The sequence below is a fragment of the Pochonia chlamydosporia genome, chromosome 1 (genome assembly GCF_001653235.2).
Source record: "Pochonia chlamydosporia 170 chromosome 1, whole genome shotgun sequence".
NCBI lineage: Eukaryota > Fungi > Ascomycota > Sordariomycetes > Hypocreales > Clavicipitaceae > Pochonia > Pochonia chlamydosporia.
This window is the reverse complement of record NC_035790.1, coordinates 5,190,592-5,206,533: the sequence shown is the minus strand read 5'-3', so window position 1 is coordinate 5,206,533 and position 15,942 is coordinate 5,190,592. Positions and strand designations below refer to the sequence as shown.

The following is a 15,942-nucleotide window of genomic DNA, read 5'->3' as shown; positions in this document are numbered from 1 at the left end:
TGGCAGGTGGGCATTGAAATCATATCCCGTTGGGAAAACGAAGTTGAGATGTAATATACAACGCATCGTACGGGACCTTTTATTCATTTTACGTGATGTATCGTGTGGTGGCTTGAAGTGATGGTGTTGACGTTATAGTTTCAGGTTGTACACTTTGAAATCATGGCAAGCACGCACACAGCAAGTTGTGTTATCATGAGGTATATCCAAGGCTACTGTGTACAATTCTGCCGTGAGATGAGAGTGAAATGCGGTACTCCGCAAACATTGGTACGTTGCGATTTCGCATACATACATACAGTAGTACAACACATCCAACGATGCATGGTATCTCCTTACAAATGAAAACAAAAACAAAATAATCGTCCTAGAACGCCGCCCACGATTTAATTGAGATTCCGTAACCACCCGTTCGTTACTTTTTGGAACTGCCAAAATGCACCATCTTCGACCATTTGCTCTTCTTTTCCTCGTAATTCTCCTCCTTAACATTATGCTGTCCGACGATAGTTAAGAAGACTTGATCGAGGGTCGTGGGACTGACGCTGTAGTGACTAATACCCAGTGTCTGCTTGCTTTCCTCCAGAAGCACGACGAGCTGACCGATGACGCTTCCTTCTCGAGCAGCGTGGGCCATGTCGTTGTCGTGTGATGCGATATCAACATTACTGCTGGGCTGCTTCTGAAGAGCGAGGACGTCGCTGGCAGACACGGAGAAGCGCAGCTGTCCATGGTAAGTCTGTGTATCGACATTAGCAGACGGCAAGCGGTTCTGGATCCAAGAGATGACGCGTTGCATTTCTTGGTCGGTAGTTCGGGGCGCTGTAGTAGAGACGAGATGCACATGGAGAGCGTCGCCGAAGCGATGCCGCAGGTTATCTGGCGTTCCGAGGGCGAGCATACGGCGCGAGAGGATGCCAGCACGCCCGGCGAGGGCGTCTGCTTCTTCCATGCTATGCGTGGTGAGTAGGATGGAGCGGCCGTGGACGGTAGCCGCGAGTGTCTTCCACATGATGCGCTTGGAGGCAGCGTCCAAGCCGGAGGAGGGTTCATCGAGAAGAACCACGGTGGGATTGCCCATAAGGGCGATTCCGAGACTGAGCTTGCGCTTGTTGCCACCCGAGAGGGCGTAACCCATGCGGGAAGCGAATGCTTCTAAACCTACGGCCTGGAGGACGGCAGAGACGTTGTGCTGGATGTCCGGGATGCCGCGGATTCGGGCGTAGAATTCGAGATGCTCCCGTACGGTCATTTGGTCGAGAGCGTCGATCTGGGGACATACGCCGAGGTGTGTACGGGCGGCGGCGAGGTTCTTGGAGACGGATACGTCCTCGACAAAGATGTCGCCGCCGTTGCGGCTGGGCTTGATGTCACCTCGAATGAGCGAGATGGTGGTGGACTTTCCAGCGCCGTTGGGTCCAAGGAGTGCAAATACTTCGCCGCGCTTGATGCCAAAGGTGACGTTGTCGACTGCGGTGTTCTTTTTGAACGACTTTGTTAGGTGTACTACGCGGAGACCATCTTCTGCTTGACCCGTGCTGGTTACTCGGGTTAGTTCCTGGGCCACTTCTTCGTCCAGTTCGTCGGTGGACTCGGTTGGTTGACTACGGCCGAGGAGTCCGCGGACAGAGGAACCGACACTGCCGCTGTCAAACCAGAGTAACAGACCGAAAAGAACAAAACATTGTATAGCCAAGTAGAGGATTGGCCCGCCGTATTCCTCAAGGCCGGCAGGTGTCGTTGATAACTCGTTGCCTTCACAAGCTGTTGCGAAGAGATTTGTCGCCAGAAACATGGCCCTGCTTGCGTTTGCAATCGGCGAAAAGGCCGAGATGACAAAGTGGCATATGAGCAGCGACGAGTCGATGCGATGAACTGGGACGTAGGTGACTACGCAGATATACGCAATCAGATAGCCGAGGAAGAAGACGGCTTGTGTGGCCGCTGACCAGGCGAATGTAGCTAGCTGGGACTTTGTGAATAGCGAAATGACGTAGGAATACAAGATTGATGCCAGTCCATACAGAAAGAAGACAACAAAAACGTACTCTATGTGAAACCAGACGCTGGATAAGCTGGCCCAAATTGCGGTCACGACGGCTGAAGTGAGGACGACGATGGTAAAGTCGAACAAGAGATAGGCTATCCATAGGGGGAATGGTCGAACACCGTTAGAGTACTGCAGAGCACGTACGAACCGTCGTCTCTCATTGCTCGGGTAGAGGGCAAAGAAGGCGGGATAGCAGGCCAGAGCGAGGCCCATGTAAATTACAAGACTCAGGGCATCGCCAATACCAGAGTTGAAAGGTACGTCAAATGACGACCAGGTTGTGGCAATAGGGGTGTTGGTCAGAAAGATGTCGAGGACCTGCTGCGCCGTAATAGAGCTGGTAATGAACAAGTTGGCAACCCAGCCAACGGCTGGTTCTGAGTTGCCATCTCCTAGCCATATCGCTGTGGTGATGTTTCGGAAATCGTTTCTGATATGCTGCTGCCAAGAGTCAAAAGTATCAACAAGTTTGAGGTTTTGCAGGGCTGCAGAGCCCACGGTAGCACCGCTCCTCGAGCCATTGAGTATCGGCTGTAGCAAGCTCGTGACACTTGCAATTGAGAGCTTGGAAGATGGTCCGGCTAGAAACACAATCTTGTCGGTATTTTTTGCTTGCGTGAAAGCGTCCTCAGTGCCGTAGGAGGAAGCCTGGTCCTTTGGCGAACAGCCGGTCTGACTTCTGCCTTTAACGTAGAGTACTGTGAGCCCAGCCGCAAAAATCGGCAAGATGAACGCGATGAGATAGAGGATCCAATTGCGCTTAAGAACAGTAACACGTTTCCGGTAGAGAATCATGGCTTGCTTGAAGTAGCCTACACGTTTTCCGTCGAGAAGCTTCAGCCCCTGGTGTGTTGAGCCCTCCTTCGAGGAACTAGAAGGCTGGTCCTTCTCATTTCCGCTGTCTGATTCTCCTGGGACACCTGGAGAAATTCCCTTGAAAGCTTCTTCGTCTTTAATTTCTTCAGCAAGCTGAAGGAACACGTCTTCGATTGTCGGACCGGAGAAGCGGTACTGAGTGAAGCCGTTCTCCTCCAGAATCTTGATGACTCGGGCTGCCAGATTCGACGTCGGCGCAACATACGTAACCATGTCGAAAGATTCTTTCTTTTGAACCCCCGGGATACTAGGCAAGTGCAATGCGTCGGGGTTCTTCTGTAGATGAACACGATATCCGCTGCCAAATCTGTCCTTGAGTTCCACTGATGAACCTTCAGCGCGAAGAGTCCCCTTGGACAGAATGGCAATGTGGTCAGCAAGCAGATCGGCTTCATCCAAGAAATGGGTGGTAAGAATCAATGTTCGTTGCCCCCGTTCTGCGAGAAGTATATCCCATATTTTCCTTCGAGACAACGGATCTAGCCCACTACTCACTTCATCGACACAGCAAACTGCGCTCCCACCCGTCAACATCATACCAAGCTGCAACTTTCGTTTTTGGCCACCGGAAAGAGTCTTGGCTAGAGCATTGCGTTTGGGATACAAATCGATTGACTTGATGAGGTTCATAATTTCCGCCTTGGACGCCGGAGCATCAGGAGCCTTTAACCTGTTGAAGATGGCGAGATGCTCTGCAACCGTCAAGTCATCCCATAGGACATTTTTCTGCGGCGCAATACCAAGACCACCCTTGCCGTCAATAGTGATTGAACCACTGGTCAGTTTGTGGAGACCAGCAATAGCATCCAAAGTTGTACTCTTTCCACTACCATTTGCGCCCAACAGAGCGACGATTTGACCGCGTCCTGCCTGGAAGCTGAGCTCCTTGACGGCTACAACAGGCTCACGAGGCTTCGACTTTGAAGAGAACAAGCGTGAGAAGAAGCTAGGGTAATAAATCTTGGTGAGTTTGTCCAACACTACAGCATTCTCTGCCAAGGGGCCGTCGTCGCCATGTTGAAGCTGAATCTTGCGCCCCTCGGTGGTTGTGCCGTAGAGGTTCTTTTCAACTAGAGCGCCCAGTAGAGGGTAAATGATGATTTGAGCGATGACGATGATGAAAAAGACGATACCCGGCATCTCCCAAGAGCTGGCTGGAGGGTTCTTGAAGAGGTTTGCCGCCAAGTCCCACTTCTCGAACTTGGCCATGAAGGTAAGGAAATACACATAGTTGCACGGGGCGAACAATATAGATAGGACGGCCACGGGACCAATTGTTGGTTGCGTGAGTGCCTGGGCGAGAATACCGAGGAGGAGGATGCCAATGGTGGCAGTGATACCACTTAGTTGAGCCTTTTTGAAGAATGAAGCAATGAGGATAGACATGGACGCAAGGGCCAGTCCGGAGAACAAGTTGAAAAAGAGAACGATGATGATGCTAGTGTTGACGAAAACACCGAATCGGATGATGATGGAGCCGATGATCCATGCCGGAGCATAAATTATGCAAAAGGATAAGTGATGTGCAATGATGCGAGCAGCCTGCGCCTTCCACGGCTTGCTCACCGGCATCATTGCATCAAGAAGCTGCGACATGCCACTCTCACGTTCGGCGGCAACAAATCCCGTGAGATGGTATGTGATCCACAAGATGTTGGCGATGAAGGCAACAGCCATGAAGTTGACAATGGATTTGTGATAAAGTTGTCGGACTTTTCTATCTCGCTCTTTCTGTGTCATGCTGGCAAATGGCTGCCCGTCTGTCTTGGCCAAAGGGTCCGAGTTGGAGCCGTTGAGAGATGCAATGGCGGTATCGACGGCCTTTTGCATGGGCAGCAAATACACCTGCTCAACATTGTCCGATTTGTCGACATTGAACTTGACTGGTTCGCTCCAAAAGGCAGCATCAGTACGAATGGTGTAGTTCCAGAGTCCGCCAGGTCCTTCTGTGGGCGACGAACGCATGACAATGGCGCAGAAACAGCCAGTGACGCCTCGCAAGCTGCTACGGCAGGTCGTCACCAATTCGTCCTCATGACCAACCCTGACAAGGTCCATGGATCCATCAGTCGTTACAGCGTTGGCAATCTTTCCCAGGACACGGTCAATGTCGCCTCCGGAGAAGCCGTTGTTGACGAGGACGACCTTTGTTCTCCCACCACTGTGAGCGGCTTGGAAAGCCTCTGGGAGGGTCATGATTGGGCGAAGTTTGCCAATGCCATAGTTGGCAGGCGGGACGAAGAGATTCTTGGCAAAGCTGAAGAAGGATGAAAGGACTATAGGAAGAAGAAAGGCCATGATGATGCACGTCTTCATGTGGCGAAGCAAGACGGCCCTGAAGTTCTTGGACATCAATGTCCATATCTGCTTTCTGAGGGCCATGATGAGCGGTGGCTAGGGCCAGCAGACACACTCAAAACCGGGTAAAGAGTGGTGAATTTTGGTTGGATGCCCCGTTGACGAAATTCGACTATCATTTCATGAAATTGAGACGGGTGATTCTGTCTGTGATATCATGTCATATCGCGATACTCAACACCAGAAGGCAGAGAAGCGACCAACAGCTCTGGTGAGTGAAGAATGTAAATGAGAGGACTGGCAGCAAGACGAGGGAGAAGAAGCAGAGAGAAAAAGAGCCAAAACAAAATTACAAAAATGTGCGGCGTGTGCGACTCTAACTGCAGCTACTGATTTGCCCTTGGCGACAATCAGTCAAAGCTCCAACGACGGCGGCGACAGTTCTGCTCGCAAGATTGGCATGTGAAGGGCAATACGCAACAGGAGAAGTGGTCGATAGCGTATACCGCGTGCGAATGTCCAATGCCAAAATAGCAAAATCCAAACAAACCCAAAAAAAGAGCGTCGGCAGTCGAACAGAAAAGCGAAAGAAGGTTCGCGACTAAGGGCGACAATGGCTGACGGCCCGGATGCTGATGGAGATGACGACCTGCAAGAGGACTGGTTTGTTCCGACCAGGCAAGACACAAATGGAGCGAGATCAGACACTGGCGAGGGGCCTCGTTTTCGGAAAATAAAAATACTCGACAATTCGGGCTTCGAATATTGCTCGGCTCGTCTTCGTTTCGGCCCTTGTCCGTCAAACGAGGAAGAGACGAGGATTAGGTGGGCGCGGAGGTGCCGCGGAGGCAGGCAAAGCTGACGAACCGAAAATTGATTAAATTATCCAACCGCACACGCACTATCGCCCCTTGGTCAGGCTGTGAAGCGAAGCAAAACAGTTGTCAGGTTTGAAAGGATCAGAGGATCAGAATCCGACAACCCCGGTGGCGAAGATGCATGCAAAATATTGCAAGTAATTGTCACCGTGGAGCCAAGGCACCTGGCATCCTGGCAAGGCGTCGGTGTTACGCAATAGACTAGGCTTTGGTCGTGTTCGCGAACTAAAATCACGACCCGAGGTGCAACAAAGAATCAGGAAGCGTCTCAAGTGCTAGTTTGTCTGGCTTGGTCCTGCGGGCTTGGCAGTGCGCGCGATGTCGGGCTTCGAAATCTGGCTTCGAAATCTGGCCAAGCCAGTTTGGTGCTTGGTTTTGGAGGCAAAAAGAAGATGGAAGACATGGAGCTCGTCAGATCACACCAGACGGTAAAAATGGAATGGCCACAGGCTAAACTACTCCAGTCCTCTGCTGCAACTGCCTGAGTAAACATCACGTCGACATTACGAGTTATGGAGCCAATTATCCTTCAATGCTCTGTGCTTTTTCTCGGCCGGCGATAAAGCCTCCCGAGGCGATTCCACAGCCACCTCCATCCATCCTAATTGATCCATCAAATCCCATCCCTGTCCTGCCATGCCATGCATCTGTTGCATCTGAGCTCCACTCGACTCAATTTGAATCCCGTCTTGACTGGCCGGGATTGGCGAAAGCTATCTTGTTCAGTTCGTCAAGCTATCGTTATCAGCTTTTGAATAAATGGTTCCCGTGGGGAGATTGGCGTTGATTAGATCGACTTCTCGTCGAGTATTAAGTTTCCTTGCGTGACATAGCTTCGTTCCGCGCGTGACGTCTTTCCCAGAATGAAATCGCACAAAGATGTGGCGTTACTAGTCGCCATCAATAATCGACAATCTACGAAAAACATGTGCGTCTCAGACATTCAACTCATTCGAACCAAGACAAACAGGGGCACGCCCGTCACAATTTCCTATCCATGCCCATCCAGGTAAGCAGGCAAAGATAATGGTATAATATCTCGACTCATCGTTTTACACTTTACGACAGCGAGGCCAATGCCAAACTGACAAATCAGCGAAAAGCATCCCCATCAACACGGCACCAAGCGAGAGAATCAAGACGCACAATTCCTGCTCGCCTGACATAATGCAAGACGACCGGTTCCTCGCCTATTTCAAGCTACATACCAGGCCAATTCACGCCGTACGTACTCCCTGGTCTCAACCCCGAACTATGATTTTCACATGGTCGTCATCTTGACTGACCCATGCTCATGTGGCTGAGACAAAACTTCTTCAATCGCGGGAAGGCGTCAATGATGCGCATAACATGGCTTCGTACGGAACAGCTGGCATTGATTCCCGTATTAATTAATCCAGTATCTGTGCGTACTTGCGAAACGGAGCAGGCACAAGTCAGGATACATATCGTATGTCAATACTGTCATTTATTTGGAGTTGATTGTTTGAGAGGCAGGGATTGATATGCACCTGCGGCACTCGGGGTCAAACAACTCCCCGAACCCCAAAAATCTCCACTTTCAATGTTATAATTCACTGTCACTTTGGACTCTTGGCTGGTGTCATCAATGGTCAGTGGTTGGACAGCCAATCTTGGCGCCAATATAACTACTTGGCTGCCAAACTTGACGCGTGTGCCTGGATCGACATCCAAGAACCTTCCAATATTTGTTCTACAGTCACCACATTACGAACGCTTCTCACTAAGACATTATCGGTTATAAAATTCACGCTGTTCAATGATAAATACCAACACCGAATGCACCAAGTCTTGAGATGTAGACTAAATCCAGTAGACTGATCGATCGCGCAAACCCAACTACTCACTATACCCGCACGACGATGTTACACAAGACAGTAATTCCAGACTGATTTTACGTTCAACCACCAAAGCGCCACCAATCATGTCAAAATGCATACTCATTATACTTCATTGCATCATTAGCCCCCCTCCCCTAATTCACTCAATCAGAAACCCACCGCCCTCGTCCTCATCAACAACCATATCAAACTCATCCGTCACATCACTCTCCGCATTCGCCAGCTCAGCCTCCATCTCCGCCTCCCTATCCGCCTCTTTCCTCTCCTCCTCGCCGACACCGCTCCATATCCTCTCCCGGATACGCAGCCCCATGAGTAGCCTTCGCCACATCCTCAACGCGGCTAGTCTCTTGCGTTCATCTTCCATCTCTTGCTCTACGTCTGATAGTCCATCTATCACAGACCGAATAGCTGCTTCGAATTCCTTGGCGACTACTATTCCGCTGAGGACAGCTGTGCCGTGTCGTCCTTTAAACTGAAACCCCGTCAGAGCTGGTGCGTAGTCGACGCCTACTATGAACGCTGCCCGGGCAGCATACTCGTGAACAATGTGCACTGCTCCCCTTGGTATCATGCCGGGCACGTAGGCGTCAATGTTGCCGAATTTGTTCTTTGGTACGCGTCCGTTGCGGACCGGCGGTGGCTCGTAGAGCTCTGTTTGTTCCGTAGTGTATATAGGTGTGCCGGCATCGTCTTCCATGTCTGCTTCGTCCCTGTCGTCAAACCTCGATCCCTTGGGGCGAGCTTGCCTCTGTAGCCATTTCGCTGGGATCTCGTTGGGCTTCACCTCTCGACCCATGCGATACCACTTCTCTGCGCTTCGTGCTATGCGGACATCTCTCCGCCTGTATATCTTCTCCAGTGGACCTCGACTTCCAGCGCCTACAGTCCCTGATGGTTTTGCATCCGGCACGAGAACTTCGTGCCGTCTCATGTGTCTCTCCAATGCATATACAGGATGATCCTTAAAATCCTGTACATTTCTCGGCATAGGTTCTCGGGCTTCCACGCCCGTCAACTCATTATCTTCAATTTGGTCCAAGTCTGTCGGACGGCGCCTGCGAAACGGCTTCAACGCACTCCGCCACCATTGCCCTCCGTCGTCAAGAGGTGTTTCGACCCTCAGACGGCGAGTTTTGGCTGTGTACGCCTTTGCATATCTCCTCGTAACATCCTTTGCTGTCCCATCGGCCTCAAATGCTACTACATACGAGAGACAGTTCTCCTTGTCGGTAATGGGTGGCTCGAATACCTTTGGTTTCCAGAACGTGTTCGTCACTACAGGGTCAGCAGGTTGCCATTTCTGGTGCCCAGTATCCAACACCTCCACCCAGTAGACTGGATAAGAAGATTCGCGAACCCGTATAGGTCCGTCGAACGCCCTTTTTGCTTTCGGAGCAGCGGGTCTAGGTTGAAAATTATAAGCTGTAGCATTCGGATGCCCCAATCTGCGACGTGCACTTGAGCCACCTGCAGAACCCGTCGCCGCACCAGTGCTCGCAGCGAGGGCCTCGTATTTCGCCAAGGCTTCTTTGGTACGTTCATTCTGTGTTGTTTTTGGTGTCTGTTTCGGTCCCTTCGGCTTCGGTAACGTTGGAGCGCCAGATACAAAGGACAGCGGTTGCAAAGAACACACCAGTCTGGCTCGCACACCCACACTTCGTAACAAGGAGCAATACAGTTGTGCTCCAACGTCTCTTGATCCCTGCAGCTTCTTTGCGGCTTCTCGGAAATCATCTCGATCTAGACACGAATCTAAATCATCTGCAGGCTCATACTATATTACAACCCATTAGTACATGTCCAACAACAAAATCAGTCGTAAATGCTCACATGTTGCAACTGTTCCGCATCCTCTGCCCAGAGAGCCCTTCGTAGTCCCCGCTCCGTAATCTCAAATTTGGTCTTCCACACATCAGCTGCCTGTCTGAGGCCATTTTTCAAGCTCTCAGCCTGTCCAAACTGTGGTAGGTGAGATCCAGGAGTGAGATAGTTGACCGTCTTGTCAGTCAAGTGCGGACGCAGGGAATCTTGCACTCTTGCATCGTTACACCAGTGGTTTCTGCGCGCCACATGCGACAAAAGACACAACAGATGAGCTCTATGAATATCGACGCGGCGCTCCCTTTCCTCCTTAGAGATCGGTTTGCGTCGCTCGCCCGGTCTTTTGGATGGGGATGCGGAAGACTGGTGGGCCGTCAAATTCAGTTCTAAGTTGCTTGGTTTTTCAGCAGGTGCATCTGGCAACGGCGCAGAGAAATCGACATCCTCAAACTGAATGTCTTCATCTTCGTCATCCTCATCATCAGACTCGAGCTCCATGGTCTGCACAGTTGGCGCTGGTAGAACGACATCCTGGAATTCGATATCCTCGTCTTCGTCGTCATCGCTTGGTGGCGTGTCCAATTGCGTCTTTAGTTGACTTTGAGTGCTTGGCCCATCTGAAGAAGGGTTTACCTGTCGCTGTGAACCTGGTCGCCTCCGTTTCAGTGGGCGTTCTGGTGACCTTTCGTCCGGCGCAGAGACCCCAGCTTCTGACAGCATCTGCTGGTAAATATTCGGTTCTGCATCTTGCCCACTGCCCGTTCCCCTTCTGGAGCTCCTCGAAGAAACAGCGCGCTTTCTCCCAACCATTCTAACATAGTATATCACTTATGGCTCGATGTCGCTCAAGCCAATGCGATGTCGCCGGCGAGCTGTCGCACGTTCACGATAGGCCACCGTGAAGATGGATGTGGTGCGTCATAAGTAGCGCGAAATCAAGCGCGAAATCACGTGTTTGGAGCACTCTCTCACACCTAGGTGTCTCAATATTCGATAAATGACCAAAAAGAAATAAAATAAAATAAAATAAAATTAACCAGAGGCAGTGGTTTAGTAGTGAAGAAGGTCCAAGGCACCCAACTGTTCGATTTTCATCAGGTTGAAATTCTGTCCGGAAAGCTGCAATATTGTTTTGGTTGACTTTGGTTTTACGAGTTGCTGGTGCCATGCGCGAAACAACCCACCAATAGCATCTCAAATGTTTAACTCCCTGACCAACTTGCTCCGGGGCTATATGTCTCGGTTGAGTCTTTTAGAGGAATATATTTTACCTTTCCTGACAATCAGATTCGAAAAGTCAAATATTCTGCAGACCCAGTCGTGGACGTCCTCGGTTGACATGAGGCTAACACCGTGGCGAACTAGACCAGGCTCAACACCGCAGGCCGATCTCGCTCCACTGTGGACTGTTGAGATTGTGGCCTCAGGAACTGTCAACCCTGTCATCAATTTTCACTCAATTGGTACTTTCACTATGCGGCAATGTCGTGGCATTCCTTTTTCGACGAACAGGTTTCAGCCAGTTGGTTCGAATTTATCTTCTATCTAACTTTCGAATTGCCAGATATATTGGTCGAGTAACTACAAATGCGCACATTGACAAAACACTCCGCGAGCGTTGGTATTCGAAAACCACAAAAGCAAAGCACAACACAAGACAAGACAAGACAAGACATTACCACCCTTTGACGCCGTGAAAAGAGAGCTAGCTCGCTTGGTTTAGGTTTATTTCGTCAACCATCCGAGGTAATCGGCAACGATTAGCGTCACCATCCTGTGAAGCGTGAGCAGTTGATCATTGCTTTTGGTAGGAGAAAACTTACGCATGAGGAGCAATGCGGACATAGTATGTACCGAAGCCACGATAGAATCTCAACAAACCTTCCTGCTTAGCCACCTTAGTAAAGCAGTCAGCCATTCCCTTGTAAGGAAGCTTCCCATCGGGTCCCTTTTGTTGCTTCTGCAGTCTGGTCTTGACGAAGTCGAATGGCAAACTGAAGAAACTGGCGAAGAAGCCTGCAATGGCACTAGCACTGAGGGTTTGAGCTCGCGCTGAGAGATCGGTATTCTTCTTCAGTTGAACCTTGGCCTCGCTAAAGAAGGCAAGTTGTCCAAAGTTGAGAGCCATAGCACGAACAACCGTTGGTGCTGCGCCAGCCCACAATGCTCCAACGCCCTCACTCTTGGCGATTGAAGACAGAGCGTCAATGACAGACTTATAGTTCTTTCTCTCAGCCAGGGGTTTCAAACCATCACTCTGCATTCGAATCAGAGCCAGATCCGCAGGGTTGCCAAACATAGCAGCCAGACCTCCGGCAGCCAGACCAGCAGTAGCTCTGTCACCGAATCCGATCTCCCGACCCTGGCTCTTGGCTCGAGTGGCCAGAGAGCCCATAAAGGTGTCGAAGAAGCCCAAGCGGGCCGTTGTGTACACAGCCTGTCGCAGCAGGCCAGCAGAGAGACCAGTGTAAAGGTCAAGGACCTTGCCGCTAGCAACAATCTGTCGAGCGACGGAAATAGGAGTGGCCTTGGGACCACCTGAAGTGCCTTCGCCAGCGAGTTGAATTCGAACCTTGATCATGTCTACAGGTTGGATGACGGTGGTTGCAACCATGCCGCTAATGCCTCCATTGACGAAGGGTAAAGCTGCCCTTACCCATGGAGTGTGAAGAAGGTCGTGAGCGACAGCGGCTCCGTCCGCTCTGGCAGCACCCATTACTTCTGTGGTCTTGTTTCGAGCTGATTCAGCTGCTTGTTTTAGTGATCCACCAGCCATTGTTCAGATCTGTTTGAATTGCCTGTGTGACAGGTCAAGGCTTGAAAGCTCAAGGATTCAAGGTTCGACAAGGCGATGCGAAGTCGCAGGATTGAAATGCTAGCAAATAAGGGCATATATGTTAGCTGACGGCTTCAATTATATTGGTAGAAATATTGATTGCCTGGCAATATGGGGCTGAATAAGGAAGCAGTTACACCAGCCTTCGTCAAAGGAGCTGTGAATGCATGAAGCGAAGTGGCAATGTTCCCGCGGAGAGGCCACAGTCCAGTGCAGGGCAGCTTCGCTTGAGAGCCGACCAGATCCGGATTTGCATTGCCGAAAAACCGCTCAAACAGCTTGAGAGAAAAGGATTAAGAAACAACATCGTCAATTCTCGTGACGCCAGTCCTTCCTTCAGCGAGATACCACACGCACAGCCTGGGTTTCTCTGGAGTCGGAAGAGCTCCATTGCTCGCGGTGATGGTGGAGCCAGCTGTGACTCCGCTCGCCGTCGGACATTGGTTGGGGTAGGGGCTGCTTGCCAATATGGGTCCCGGAACTGCCAGCAGGTAATGGGGATTCACTTACCAGGGTCAGGCCAAAAAGGAATCAGACGAAAGTCTTATACGGCGCGCAGTTGAAATGAACGATGATGTGTCAAAACAACAAACACGATTCCAGACGAGAGGAGGCGAGAATATGTAGCGGCTCAAGTCCGCGGAACCAAGCTCACGCGAGCAGCCACGACCGGGAAAGATAGGCGGGGTCGTCACAGGTTTCTAACTCGGGAAGCCGTCTGGTCGAGTGAGAGACGAGGAGGAGGAAGGTGCACACTTGCAGGCACTGGTGCTTTTGCGGGGTTGCAGCGCCTGCGACGTACCAGGTACCCAGGACCAAGAATATGACGACAGCGACAATGCAATTCGAATTGCCCAAACGAATTGATGTGTTGGTATTGTTTTTTTTTCGTTTCTTTTCGGTTCGGAGACGAAATCAGTCGGAATTCAATGGCAATACTGAAATTTCAATGAAATTGCACAGGAAATGACCACCAGAGAGGCGTACGGTTGGGTCAATGGAATTGGACACAAGCGGCCTGTTCCAAGTTGTGTAAGTAACACTGACAAAACTGCTGCAGCTCGACAAGCTTGTGACGAATACCGACGTCGACAAGACAATCTTGGGTCAGCAACTTGACTGACCTTTGACTGTGACGCCTTATGCACCGAAGACAGAAAGGCAAGCAGGCCCCAAAAAGCAAATGCGATGATGGAACACCGATAGAAGACCGAAGAAGCCGAAATAGCAATCGCACTTGGAGAAACGATGTTGGAGTAAACGCAAAGACGCGTGCACAAGCTCCAGGGGCGGGGATGAGGGGGGGATAAATAGATTCAAACGGACAGACCACAGAGACGGATGCGAAACATACACGCACGCTCAAGCTATTGTGTACTCATGTCAAAGAGAGTTTCGTTGGACCACGCCCCCAGGGTTGGAACCATGCTGGAGGCATCGACGGGATGGGATGGATGGAGGCTTGTGGCGTTGTTGACTCCCATCCATTGCCCACCCTCCACCACGACCTAGACCACCATTTGAACCTTGGACGAAGGTCGGATGCAGATAATTTGGGCGCCCAGTCACACTCCAAAATGATGATTGACCGTCTGAACGTCCCGAGGTGTCTGGTATCACCTGCAATTCCAATGCGGGGTTTTCCTTGAAATGTCTGCACCAGTTTGTTGCGCGCGCCAACATACGGGTACCTCAGTGGTTGGATTCCCCAACGTCCATGTCGCTCTGTGTTGAAAGGCATGGAGCAAGATACTGTCGGAAATGATACATGGCATGTCGTAGGTTGGGGTCTGTTACTAACAACCCATGATTGAACTGGTGGCTCCGTCATCGCCCGTAGCCGGGTCCCGTTCAAGACCGACGACAGGCACAATGGGGGCGTGTGCGTATCTCGAAATGGCCCGTTTTGGACCATGTATAATAAATTCAAGCGGAATGTATTTTACGAGATGATAAACTGGGAACTAGTCAGGAAAAACTGAATCAGAACGATTATCGTTGCTGTTGAGGGTTGAAGCTGCACATCAAGTGACCTGTTGAGCTTCCCGAAGCGAGATGGCATTGAATCTCGTCTAATAAATAGACCGTGCACATTTTGAACCTGACGCCCATTTCGAATCTCTACCACCTACCTAGGTATCTAAATGCAATGCTACTCTGATGAAGACGACGGTAATAGTATTTCCTGGCATAGAAGCTCTTGCCCTGCAATGCAAACTTGTTCAAGCAACAAATGTCTGGTACTCGCGGCATCCAGGCACCAGACAGTTCCACACACTTCATCCTTGCCCATGTCGAGCCTCACACTCCGGCTTGAGCTGCCGTGTCGCGCATCTCCCCGGCTGTGTCGATGCTCGGTTTCAGACGGTATTGGAATAGGTGACTAAAGATGAGCCGATTCTTTGGCTTTTTCATGCATGGGCAAGACAGGCATTGCTCTCGACAAAGCACTAGCTGATGACTACGATGATGGTGCAATTTGATCCGGTGGTTGATGTCCATGTCTGGTCCATGTCTGGTCTGATTTGCCTTGATTCACCCAGCCAGCTGCCAGCGGGGCGGCAGTTATAGTGGGCTACTTGCAGACGTGGACTGGAGCTTGCTTCATGGGCATGACATTTGATGGAGGCAGGTCAATGGCCATGTGCTTCAGGGCGCCGGCTGCGGGGCCTTTGACATGTATTCAATGCATCGCTCCTTCTGTGCGGCCGGTTCATCGCAAGTGGTGCCTAACCAGTGCTACGAAAAGCTATTGACGGTAGTGGATCCATCTACCCAACATCATCAATTGGTCTTTGCGCGCCGTGAAGTCTTGGACGCACGCCCTCGGCTCTCGCTGCCCCAAGGCATCCAAGAGAGAAAAGAATATATTCGAAAATCGGACAGGGAACCCCGAATTGCATGATTCAAGATCAAACTCATAACAAGCCAAGTGCATCCCTTGCCGTATCGTCAAAGTTCGAGACGGAAACGCTCCTCCTTGGTGGACAATATCCCATGTCCAAAGTCGACTTGCCCAAGCCGCCAATGACGTTGGCCAGGGATAAGCAAAAACGCCCACAGCCCGATCAACTCCATATTTGAGACATGGAAGACCAAACGGTTCGTGCAGCACAATCATGGCCAAAGCTCCTTGCAGAAATCATCAGACGGGCAACAGGTTCAGACAAAGTGGACCAAGCCAACGCATTCTTCCCGGTCCAATGGCGCAGACTGGACCTTCAACATGGCCAGGATTGGAACGTCTGTGTTTGTTGAGCCAGCCTGTTGAATGCCATCATTGATCGCTGCAATTTTTGGCCCCGGTTCCCATCCCGA

General features: G+C 50.8%; 4 protein-coding genes across 4 annotated transcripts; 1 reads left to right on the top strand and 3 right to left on the bottom strand.

The window, feature by feature from the left end:
• Positions 1–415: 415 nt before the first annotated feature.
• On the bottom strand, positions 416–5,308 carry VFPPC_01368 (ABC transporter; the record flags this gene model as incomplete). The annotated part of the gene is made up of 1 exon (XM_018281208.1): positions 416–5,308. The coding sequence occupies one exon, from the start codon at positions 5,306–5,308 to the stop codon at positions 416–418; it is 4,893 nt and encodes a 1,630-aa protein (XP_018149800.1).
• A 2,795-nt stretch (positions 5,309–8,103) lies between these two features.
• Positions 8,104–10,598, bottom strand: VFPPC_01367 (DNA repair protein Rad4; the record flags this gene model as incomplete). Its single annotated transcript, XM_018281207.1, has 2 exons — positions 8,104–9,741; positions 9,798–10,598. The coding sequence occupies 2 exons, from the start codon at positions 10,596–10,598 to the stop codon at positions 8,104–8,106; spliced, it is 2,439 nt and encodes an 812-aa protein (XP_018149799.1).
• Positions 10,599–11,513: 915 nt separating this feature from the next.
• VFPPC_01366 (mitochondrial 2-oxoglutarate/malate carrier protein) lies at positions 11,514–12,564 on the bottom strand (the record flags this gene model as incomplete). Its single annotated transcript, XM_018281206.1, has 2 exons — positions 11,514–11,562; positions 11,612–12,564. 2 exons carry the CDS (start codon positions 12,562–12,564, stop codon positions 11,514–11,516), a joined length of 1,002 nt encoding a protein of 333 aa, XP_018149798.1.
• Positions 12,565–12,791: 227 nt separating this feature from the next.
• VFPPC_18715 (hypothetical protein) lies at positions 12,792–13,187 on the top strand (the record flags this gene model as incomplete). Its single annotated transcript, XM_022430285.1, has 1 exon — positions 12,792–13,187. One exon carries the CDS (start codon positions 12,792–12,794, stop codon positions 13,185–13,187), a length of 396 nt encoding a protein of 131 aa, XP_022285971.1.
• Positions 13,188–15,942: the final 2,755 nt, after the last annotated feature.